Source organism: Heloderma suspectum, chromosome 1 (assembly GCF_057233095.1).
Source record: "Heloderma suspectum isolate Gila_16-S chromosome 1, 16-S_ref, whole genome shotgun sequence".
In the NCBI taxonomy this organism is placed as follows: Eukaryota; Metazoa; Chordata; class Lepidosauria; order Squamata; family Helodermatidae; genus Heloderma; species Heloderma suspectum.
This window is the reverse complement of record NC_139458.1, coordinates 415890143-415901877: the sequence shown is the minus strand read 5'-3', so window position 1 is coordinate 415901877 and position 11735 is coordinate 415890143. Positions and strand designations below refer to the sequence as shown.

At 43.3% G+C, this 11735-nt stretch overlaps 1 protein-coding gene across 2 annotated transcripts; it reads right to left on the bottom strand.

Moving 5' to 3' along the window:
• Positions 1-48: 48 nt before the first annotated feature.
• Positions 49-1860, bottom strand: MTLN (mitoregulin). Of its 2 annotated transcripts, XR_014786952.1 has the most exons (3): positions 1651-1860; positions 1135-1182; positions 49-353 (listed from the first exon to the last, which is right to left on the bottom strand). XR_014786952.1 is itself a non-coding variant. In XM_084829116.1 (2 exons), the coding sequence occupies exon 1, from the start codon at positions 1835-1837 to the stop codon at positions 1655-1657; it is 183 nt and encodes a 60-aa protein (XP_084685242.1). In that variant the 5' UTR covers positions 1838-1860; the 3' UTR covers positions 49-1182; positions 1651-1654. The 2 variants fall into 2 exon arrangements, 1 of the variants encoding a protein (XP_084685242.1); XM_084829116.1 differs by having other exon boundaries at positions 49-1182.
• Positions 1861-11735: the final 9875 nt, after the last annotated feature.

Sequence of the window (11735 nt, the reverse complement as noted above, 5' to 3'; positions counted from 1 at the left end):
TCATAGCCAAAGTAAACAAGGTCACCAAAATAATTTAGATGGAATAACTTCTTAAAATAAAGGTTTTTTATTTAGTCATATTCAGAACCTTGTTAGCAAGATTCGTTCATCATAGTTCATCAAGTGTCAATAATCAGTTCTTCCAAATATGGCAAGACAACATTTGTTTAGATTACTTCCTTCCGTACACATTGAATGTTTTTGCCAATATCAGTCTGAGATAAAGATAACTCCATCAGTGTCTTTTTTCATAACAATCTGCTGCACAAGAACATTGTGTATGTGTGTCCTTTAATGTCATTTAAAATGCAGTTAGGTTTCATTCAAGTGCTTCTTGTAACTTCTACTTTTGCCTGGTTGTTGACAGAAAGAGAAATAAATTGAAATAAATTGAAAACCAGTTGTACATACCTATCAATATAGAGTGGTTTAGAAATATTTTAAATAAGGACACAGCTACAGAAACTGTTTGCAAAGTTGGCAACCCATGGTTACCCTCATTTTCCCCCATGGAAGATCTCCCAGGTCTTAAAACAACCAAATGGGCAGAAATTCATCAGGCAAAGGTTCCCTCCCAACATGAGCAGAAGGGAAGTACACTCTGGCTTCTGTCTCTGGGGTCCTTGGGCCACCGGGAGGCTATATCCCCCTACTTCCTAGGAGTAATATCAATCCGAAGGGAAGACCAACCTGGCCCATCTATCAGTCAGACCAGGAGCAGTTGCAGGGAACTTGCTTCCCCTTCCTGCCAGGAAGAACACCCAGCCCCAACTGATGGTTGCCCTGGGACTGCAGAAGCAAGGGGAAAGAATGCTCTGGCCCCATCCATCGGTGAAAGAAACAAAAGCCACCAATTGCTATTCAGCGCAAGAACAACAGCAAGGGAAGGCCACCCTGGCCTGAAGTGCATTTAAATGCCTGCTTACAGCTCACCACCGTGTTCTGGCCTTGAAAAACTCATCTACTTGCTCTTTCTTTTCCCTCCATTTCCCTTCCTTGTGTGTCTTGTCATTTTATTTTTAAGCCTGATAGCTGGGCCTCTCTCCCCCTCGAGCGGCTTTGGGAGACAAGAACCATCTGAAAACTGGGATAAAAATGCAGTAAATAACACTGCAACAGTAGTGGAAGCTTCACCTGTTGAATTTCTCATTTCATGCCAGTATTATCAAAGCCACAGGACTCCTGCAAGGAAAATGAAAGAAACAGTAAAATATACCAAGCTTTCTGCATCAGTTTTTAACTGAAAAGCTTCCACAGCTGCTAAAAGGAAGGACAAAATTCAAAGTAAAATACGGGTGCAATGCTATGCATGTTTAGACAGAAAAAAGGCCCTACAGCTCCCAGCTGGCTGGGAATGCTGGGAGCTGTAGGGCTTTCTTCTGTTTAAACATGCACAAGATTATGCCCTAAGAGCCCAAATTAGTGTTGTTAACCGGCTAGGGGGTTAAAAAAAATAATAATTAAGCAGATATGCAGAAACCATGGCAAGCTATTCCGTGCACGAGGCCAAACACGATCGCCAGCGATCTGCGGCTTATTGAAACTGCTGTTAAAGGGCCCGCTGCAAGGTCACGTTCAGAAGCGAGCAACCCTCCCGCAAAGCCACGGGCGGAATGACCCTTCCCGGCCGCCATCCCGCCCTTCTCTCACGGTTTCAAGCCAGCTCGAGCTTCTTCTGCGTGGCCGCCAGCTGGTCCTGCAGCCGCCGCTTCCGCCAGTCGAGGTAGCGCCTCCGCGCTCGGTTCGCCTGCCAGCCGACCAGGACTCCCGACGCGAAGGCCAAGAGCACCGCCACCGTCACGGCGCGCTCAGACAAGGGCTCCGAGCTTAGCGCCATGGCTGCCCGCGCTTCCGGCCTCCTACGGCGGCGCCCGCGGCTCAAACTACTTCGCCCGCACTCCGGAAAAACGGGGAGGCGCGTTGACGCCGGTGCAGCGCCCTCCAGCGGCCATTAGAGGGCGGCATCGAAGCGTTGCGAGACCCGCGCTGCAAAACTGCGCGGGCGAACTTTGCTCGGTTGGGAGCAGTGGAGGCTGGTGGGTCCCATATCAGCGGGGTGCTGAATCCGCCCTGGGTTTCACTCAGAACCAGCCGGGACTCGAAAGGAGCTATTCAAGGTGCCGAGCACTTAGGGTCCAGGACGCAGCCCTCAGAGCAATGCCCAAAGCCTTCTGAAGAGGGAAGGCGCTACAGCTCAGCGGAGCGCTTACGTTGCACGGAGAAGGTCCCAGGTTCGGCCCCCGGCATCTCCGAGTAAGGCCGGGAAAGAATCCAGCCTGAAACACTGGAGAGCCTGCCGGTCGGCGTCGACGGAACTGGGCCACAGGTGAACCAAGGGTCTGGGTCGGTATAAAGCAGCTTCCTATGTTCTTAGAGAGGGTGAGAGAGGAGCGCGCAAAGCTGGTTTGAAACTCAACATTAACAAAACGAAGGTCATGGCACCTGGCCCCATCACTTCCTGGCATATGGAAGGGGAAGGAATGGAAGCAGCGACAGATTTCATTTTCTTGGGCTCCAAGATCACCGCAGACGGTGACTGTAGCCATGAAATTAAAAGACGCTTGCTCCTTGGGAGGAAAGCTATGGCCAACCTAGACAGCATAGTAAGAAGCAGAGACATCACCTTACCGACAAAGGTCCGTCTAATCAGAGCTATGGTTTTCCCAGTAGTAACGTATGGCTGTGAGAGCTGGACTATAAGGAAGGCTGACTGCCGAAGAATTGATGCCTTCGAACTGTGGTGCTGGAGAAGACTCTTACAAGTCCCTGGACTGCAAGGAGGTCAAATCAGTCCATCCTAAAGGAAATCAACCCTGAGTGCTCATTGGAAGGACAGATCCTGAAGCTGAAGCTCCAATATTTTGGCCACCTAATGCGAAGAGAAAACTCCCTGGAAAAGACCCTGATGCTGGGAAAGACTGAAGGCAAAAGGAGAAGGGGACGGCAGAGGATGAGATGGCTAGATAGCATCACGGATGCAATGAATATGGACTTGAGCACGCTCCGGGAGAGAGCGCAGGACAGGAAGGCCTGGCGTGCTATGGTCCATGGGGGCACAAAGAGTCGGACACAACTGAACGACTGAACAACAATGTTCTTAGCTACCCTGGAATCTTCCTTGTAGCAGTGCCAAGACTAAAACGCTGGACCTGGCTAATGTTAAAGCATGCCTATATATCAGGAAAGGTAATACTGGTAAATATGTTACCAGTTCAATGCCATAATCTAAATTCTCTCTCTCTCTCTCTCTCTCGCGCACACACACACACACACACGGAAAGGTTTTTTTCTCTGTGTTTTTTCTAAAGATATGTTTCGGAAACCTAATTCCCTTATTCCATGTGACAATAGAATTTTAGCCTGATTTGTCCCCATCACTATTTAAACCCAATAAATATACCTTGATCCAAAGGGATCTCCTCTATGCAGAAATGTAGATATCTATCAGTTATGGTGGACATATGCTGTACTTACAAAGGCCAGTCCTCTATTTGAAGGTGTCCTCTATTTGCTATATATAGTAATTTTTTTTTTTTAAAGAAAAACGCAACACAACAACAACATAAACACACAATACACATACACTAAAATTGTAAGATATCTACCTTTGGCTCCCCTTACACAATAAATGCTTATTATTATTCTCTAGTTCTTATCTTAGTTGTATATCATACATGGAGTTCACAGACATTATCTCATTTCTCTCCTGATTTTAACAACAACAAAAGGAACCATCTCAAAGTTCAAAATCCACGTACATAGATATCATTTTTCCCCATTTCTTGTACGAATTTTATAAAAGGTTTCCAATCTAATATTTAGTTGTTGATCCTTCTGAAGGTGTCCTCTATTGGAAAGGCTGCCCAGTCCTCTATTGAAAGATAACCCTAAGAAGGAAGAGTGGGGGCCATAAACAGCAGGTGCCTAGACAGCAGACTGAGCAGGCACACAGATCACCTGGTCACAGTCTTCTTCAATATGCTGAGATGTATTATATCTCTATTTAAATAACAGTAATTATTTCTGCAATTCCAAACAGCAACAGGACTTGGTCTTAAACATTTCTAGTGTCAAGGGTATGTAGGAAGCAATCCTATGGCTGTTAGTGAGTGGCTAGACGGCCACAGGATATGTGGGTTTCTGGGAACCAACCTCAGAGCCTGCGCTCCAAGGTCAGTTCCTGGAGAACCGACCTTCCCCACCACCCCTTCTGCACTGCCTTGCAGGCAGCTCGGAATAGCCCCGTGCTCAGAAGAGCAGCGCAGAGCGGCCAAAACGGGGCATTCCAGGGGGCGTTCCAAGGCGGGCAAGGTGGAAATGCTGATATGACACATCCAATGTGTCGTCTGGCAGCCGCTTCCCCCGCTCCGCCTTCCCGCAGCTAGACAGCGGAAATTGGCTGTCTAGCCGCAAATGCAGGGCGGCTGAAGCATGGAGGGGGCAATCCCCGCCGTGCTTCTCCTGCCCTGCATTGGATAGGCAGTCTCCTCCGAGTTCAGAGGCGGCTGCCAGTCCCCATAGGATTGCGCCCTTCGTGTAGTAAAATCAGATTAACGCAGAACTAGACTTATTTTTTTATTAAATTTATACCCTGCCTTCTCACCAAGAAAATGGCACTCAGGCTGGCTAACAATCATAAAACATTTTAAAATGTAGTTAAAAACAATTATAAAACAAGTACATTAAAAACATGTATAAAAACACACCAAAAATTACAGAATAAAAACAGCACCCAACCCAACAAACCCACTTTTAGCCCTATTCCTTTGCAAGGCCCAGCCAAGGTTCTGTTTTACATTAGAACCATATCTTTTGATGATCTGGTCCTGCCTCCCTCAGCTCCATTTATCACAAAACCCATGCAAAGATGTGCTGTATAGGGTTGCTGTCCTGGATACGCCTCTGGGTAGTAGGAGGTAAGTCCTGAACAGGGACTTCTGCAGAGCTGTTAACAGGCAGACTGGGAGTTCTCTTGCAACACACAGTTTTGGAATTATTACAATAGGGAGTGTGGCTACAGCAGAGATGCAGAGCTTTGTTCTGGGGGGGGATTGCCCCCCTCCCCCCGCAGACCCTCTGAGGCATGGGTCACACCCACTGACATCATCTGGTCTGTTCTACCCACCACCACCGCACCATGTGTGGGCACTATGTAAAGTGACTTTGCCGGTGCGGAGAAAAGTGGCCGCTCTTCTCCGTGCCAGCAAAGTCCTCTGATCTGAGATTAGAGATCACAGTGGGGATTCCTTCCAGGGGGAATTCCTCCAGAGGTTCTGCAGGCTGGATTGGGGACCTCGGTGGGCTGGATTAGATCCATGATGGAGTTCTGCAACCTGGGCTATCATCTCTATAGGCCAAGTCTGAAGATTCCTGCAAGGGGAGGAGGTAGATGGTGAAATTTATATAATTTTTATAGTAATTATTTATTTTAGGAGTGTTTGAGATGTTTTTATGTGTTCTGGAGTAACATGAAATAACCAAGATGATGTATGTATATATTTTTATTGTAGCCCCTGAAGAAAGAAATCAATACTTACGAAACGCGTCAGGCCAATATAAAAGAACTACAATAAACCTTTTTCTATAGGCACCTAGGATTTCTCCAATTTCTTTTCTCCATTGTTTTTTCCTGTACATGTGCCTCCCCTCCTCTTTTTTATCCATTAACCAGTAAATAACGACTTTACTCTCCTCCTACATATAAATAATTGATACAGTAATGAGTCACTTTATTTATTTATTTATTATTGCATTTATATCCCGCCTTTTTTCCTCTTGCAAGGAACCCAAGGCAGCTTACATGATCCTCCTCCTCTCCATTTTATCCTCACAACAACAACCCTGTGAGGTAGGTTGGGCTGAGAGTGTGTGACTGGCCCAAAGTCACCCAGTGAGCTTCCATGGCCGAGTGGAGACTAGAACCCAGATCTCCCAGCTCCCAGCCCAACACTCTTGCCACTACACCACACTGGCTCTTTAAAACCTTCTATATATCCTCTCATGCACACACAGTCAATCCCCACTCTAATCCTATGGACACAGATCCTCCGCGCTATCCCCTCACAAGCCCTATCTATCTCTTCCCTATCTAAAACTCCACAGGCACTGCGCCCTGTTTAAGTATCACACACCATTTCTCCCTCCCTCCCTCCCCACTCACTCAGTCAGTCATCTGACATATGCAAATACAACATACCTCCTGTCACTCATAACACTCACTCTGTAGATCTACTTATCAGAAATACAGTCATAACATTAATGCATACACACACACACACACATATATATATATGTATATACATACACAGATTCATAGCATATACATGTGACATCACAGTTACCAGGCGGGAGTTAGTCAACTTCAGCTTTGACTGGATCTTTTGCCTTTTTCCCTGGGTGGGCTTTGTTTGCATTTGACTCTGCGTAGGAATGGGACACCTCTAAGGCTGCAATCCTGAGTAAATACACTTACCTGAGAGTAAGTCCCTTTGAACTCAGAGGGACTTATTTCCACGTAGACATGCATGGGATTGCGCTGTCATTCACTTTGTAATTACAAACCCACCCACCCTCTCCTTCTGTTTATACACGTGTGTGTGTGTGTGTGTGTGTGTGTGTGAAAATCTGCCAACTGAGGATAACAGCTCATGAATCTGACTAAGTGGACCCTGGCTGACCAAAACATATGCCACAATAATCCTTTAGCCTTTAGGGTGCCCTAGAACTCTGTTCAGTTTGCATTAGTAGGTCCATATTGACTAATCTAATAATCTTTGAGATTCTCTGCCACCCTTTAAATACAGTTAAATGAACTTTATTGTGCCCTTTCTGTTTAAACTCGTCCTGTGTATGTCCCTGGGCAGATAACTGCTTCCTCAGCATTCCTGGGGCACTGCTTAGACTTAGAGAAACAACATTAAGCTCACTGTAATGCCAAACTTCCTTTTCCTGCATGCCAAGCCCCGCCAATGGCAGAGGAACAAACCAGAGCATTGCAGCCAAGCATTAACCACAGCCCACAGAGGCCGCCAACTTTTCAGCAGTCCTCTGTAGCTGTGTCTTTAAGACAACCGGTTTTGCAACAACTCGGTCAATCCATTTATTTGTCAAAAGCCCACCCAGGCAACAACAAACTTTATTATTATACGGTCACAGACCATTTAGAACACCAAATAATCCTCAAAATAAAATACTTAAGACCAACCCCCCCATTCAACAATTATTTTAAATATTTAACACTTAAATACAATTAACACAGTATATTAAAATGTCATCAGCCAATTGTTACATACGAGTCTGGAGAATGAGCTTACGGATATAAACAGCAGAAAATAATTTTTTTGAAACTGCCTCTGTTACATGCTTATTAGTATCAGCCAATAAGTAACTCAAATACCAGTCAGAGGATCTTCCAGGGAATTTATTTACAATAGGTATAATAAGTCTTATTCACTCGTCTCTATAGAAATTACAGAAAAGGAGTAGGTGCGATACTCTACTGCTTCATCTCCACATAAACAAAGACGATTTGTGTAAGGGATCCCCTGGAAGAGACCATCCAATACAGCAGAAGGAATTGCATTAAACCTGGCTTAAAAAAGATGTTGCGATATTTAGGAATGGTCAAAATTTACAAGGTATTTTGCACAACTCTTCATGTCAAATGTCAAGCCTAGTTGAATTGGAGAACAAGTAGTACGGGCAGCAGATAAGGAATATTGGGTATCCATGTCTAATCTGGAGCGCAAGTATAGATTTTGCTTGAGAAATATCTTGGCTGGAAAGAAAGCTATCTGAAAAACCCAACATCTGTAATTTGCCTCTGATAGCTTTAGACCACTGGCTGGTGTAATTGTCTTCCCAGAGAAGGGGAACATATCCTGATTTGGAATTTGCATTAACAAGTTTTAGCCAGTATCTAAATGCCCAATGCCAAGCAATACATTCCACCGATGAAAACCCAGCTTCGAGCCTTAAGACTGCTGATGGCACACAATTAGGTGCACCAAAGAGTCGACGCAAAAAAGATGAAAGTATTTGTTCTAAGGCAGAGGAAAACCCTAAGATCCACACTGGAACTCCAAATAGTAATTGTGGCAGCATCTTAGCCTTAACTACTCTGAGTGCAGCAGGGATAAACTGTCCTCCACTAGTATAAAAGAAACAAACTATAGCTTTAGCACTGTTCGATGCTGATTGTATAGCAGAAGTCTGGTGAGCCACCCAAGAACCAGAAGATTGAAAGACAATCCCCAAATATCTAAACTGCCTAACTTGTTCTATAGTCTGGCCACCTATAACCCATTTATTCAGAGAAAGGCTTTTGGTAAAAAACATAATCTTGGTTTTACTAAAATTAATAGCACATTTTCTTTACAATAGCCTATAAATGCTCCCAGCATTTGTTTTAAGCCAACTGTAGTAAAAGAAAGGAGAACAGCATCATCTGCATATAAAAGTATGGGAATGCTAACTGTGGCCAGTTTGGGGGCGTGAAAATCCCATGGAGAATAAATCTTACATAGATCATTAAGGTACAGATTAAATAGCATAGGTGCAAGTATACAACCTTGGCATACTCCCTTAGTAACAGGGATAGAATTAGTTAAAGTGCCCTCGATACCACATCTCACTTGCACAGTAGTATTCTGATATAAATGCATAATTAAATAAAGTAATCTTTTATCAATGGAAGAGGAATAAAGCTTTTCCCATAACTTATCCCTTGGGATCGAATCAAAAGCAGATTTTAAATCTATAAAAGCAGCATATAATCCCTTGCTGAGAGATCTTATATATTTTTCAGATAAGTGACGTAAGACTAGGCAATGGTCAAATATTGACCTGCCTCTTCTAAAGCCAACCTGCTCATCGCCTAAGATATTTTCATCCTCTGTCCAGGTAACAAGTTTGTTATTAAGGTAATGAGCATACAACTTACCTACTACTGATAGTAGGCTGATGGGACGATAGTTAGAAGGATCATTTCTATCTCCTTTCTTGTAGATAGGGATTATAATAGCCTGAGACCAGTTGTTAAGCAATTGAGCAGTCCTATTAATTTGTGTAAACAGGGCTGCTAATAAAGGTGCCCACCATGTGACATTAACTTTCAAAAGTTCAGGCTTAACTAGATCTGGCCCTGGAGCCTTTCCAGATTTTATTTGAGAAATTAATATCTTTATTTCAGCTTGGGTCACAGGAGCCCAGTCTGAGAAGTCAGAGATGTCTGAAGAGGAAAAAAGAAAATCCATTGAGACCCGCTTTCTGGGTTCCCTAAAAACCACGGAAAAATATGGTTCCCAAACCTGGGCAGGAATTGTACATGCTATTGAACCCGACAGATTACCTAATGCACCTGTAACTATTGACCAAAAGCATTTAGTATCCTTTTCCAAAGAAGAATTTATTAGAATATTCCATTGCCTTTGCATAGCTTCTTTCTTCTTCCAGATAATCAAGGATTTATAATGCCCTTTAAGGTGGTAATATGACTGAGGTAATGCTCTACATTATCTGTTCTATATTGGCAATATACTGCCCTTAACTGTTTTTTGGCTTCAAAACATTCCTTGTCAAACCATGCTGACATACCCTTATACTTTAAGTTCCTAAATTTTACCTGAGTCACTCTCAGTGTCATATCCAAACCAGAAAGCAACCGAGTATAATTATCCAAAGCTTCAGTAATAACATTTTTGAGCCTCATACCCTCTGAAGAATTTAAGAAGGCAATGATCTTAGCATTCACACCTTCAGAACAAAAAAGTTTCCTGTGCCTAAGTACCAAAGCTGAGTCAGCTAACTGGTAGTTTACCTGTACCTCAGATCTAGAAGAGGCTAAGAGAGTAAGGGAAAGAGGAAAATGATCACTTTCAAGTCTGTCAGCCACAGAGAAACTGTTAATAAGGGCAAAAAGTGCATTAGAGACCATTACATAATCAACTGTACTACTTTCCCTTCCCCAAGATATATGTATATTCACCACATTTCTCAAAAAGGAGAGTCCCGTTAAGAATTCTAAGAGCAAGACAGGCAGCCATTTGAACGAAACATATACCAGCAAAGTTAACCCTAGAATCCTTGGAGAACCTATCATTGTTAAATATATAGCCCTCATGTTCAATCAAACCCGCAAACAGAGACGAGAACAAGATATCGTTATTAGGCCCAATACGTGCATTAAAGTCCACCATCACAACTAGATGAGCTGAGGGAAATTGTGACTCTAAATCTACTATATAGTTTTCTAATTTCTCCCATTCTTGCTTAATTTGATCAATTATAGAAATAGGAATATAGATGTTAACAAATAGCAAACTCAGTGATCCAAAATTAATTAGACAGGTTTCTACAATGTGACCGCAATGCGATAGACATTTGATAGTAACCTGAAGGGGGAAGTAGAGATCAAATTGCCTAACCCTGCCCTTGGTCTTCCTCTTCCAATTGGAGCAACAGCTGTTAAGTCATTAATAAAATAGCCATTAAAGTCTAACTTTGCAGTACACCATGTTTCTTGAAGGAGAATAATATCGAACTTCCCAATAAAATCAATTACATCAACATCCCTGGATTTAGAATTCCAGCCAGCTATGTTCCATGAAAGGATGTTAAGCTGAAAATTATTTAGAGATGCCAATTGTAAGTTATCAAGGGCCAAAGAATCAGCACAGGGTCTAAACAATTTAGAATCCCTACTCTGCGCTCCTTGATTCTCAGGTTGTCAATCAGCTGTATGGATCTGGTCTAATTATCCTCCTTTATCAACAAACGCTGCCCCATTTCTCATAGGTGGTTGTCCAATTACGCTAGCTTCCACTGTTGGCTGTCTTACTGGTGTGAGATCGTGCTCACCCAGTTCATTCGGTTCTAAAAACCTTCTTTGCAGCCACTCCCTATCCATCATGGGATGAGCTACAATAGGGGTGAGATTGTGTTCTCTCACAAGGGGGTCATTTCTAATAACCCCACTGCATGCTGTTTTAGTCGAGTCATCAATGTTATAGTTATTCCTTTGCTCTAATCTTATTTGTTCGGTCTTTCTATCAGCCATGGTTGTTAGATATGGGACCAAACCTAGAGATTTTCCTGAAATCAGAGTTTTCCCTTCCTGGAGGCCGAGCAGAATTTCTCGCAGAGTTGCTAGTCTATCTATTATTTCAGCTTGTACCTCGAAGGGGAGAATTAAAAAGGTATTCAAAAGAGTCTCTTCCTCAAAATAAAATTTCCATTAGGTAGTATATGAGGTTGTACTAAATTGGGGTCCCTTGTGATTAAGGCTTTTACATTCTGAGAGATATGGACTGGAGAAGTATTGGAATCATCCAAGTCAAGAAGGTTGCCTATCCCATTATTAATTAGAGCTACAACAAAACAAATATATGCACATTACGTAAGTAAAACAGAAAGTAACACTAAATAAACTGGTCTTGGCAACCACCTTGGACTAAAAGGTCCACCTTGGACTAAAATGAAGACCACCTTTAGATATCACCTAACAACCACCTTGAAAACTGTCAGGAGTGCCCTAGCTGCCTCTTGCAGTCCCTTCCAATAGCCAACTCAGGACACAGACAACGAGGATTCTTTCCAAGGCTTTATTCCTTCATTACTTTATGACTCTTTCAGAATACTAATCACTAGCGACAAAGCAAGGAACAGCACTGGGGAAAGATAGCAGAGTAGCCTAAGCTCCAGGTAAGGCAGTTGGTCCCCGTTTGAAGGAGAAACAC

Bases quoted from the DNA above. Each gene is read 5' to 3' on its own strand.
- MTLN (XM_084829116.1), bottom strand. From the start codon at position 1,837: ATGGCGCTAAGCTCGGAGCCCTTGTCTGAGCGCGCCGTGACGGTGGCG.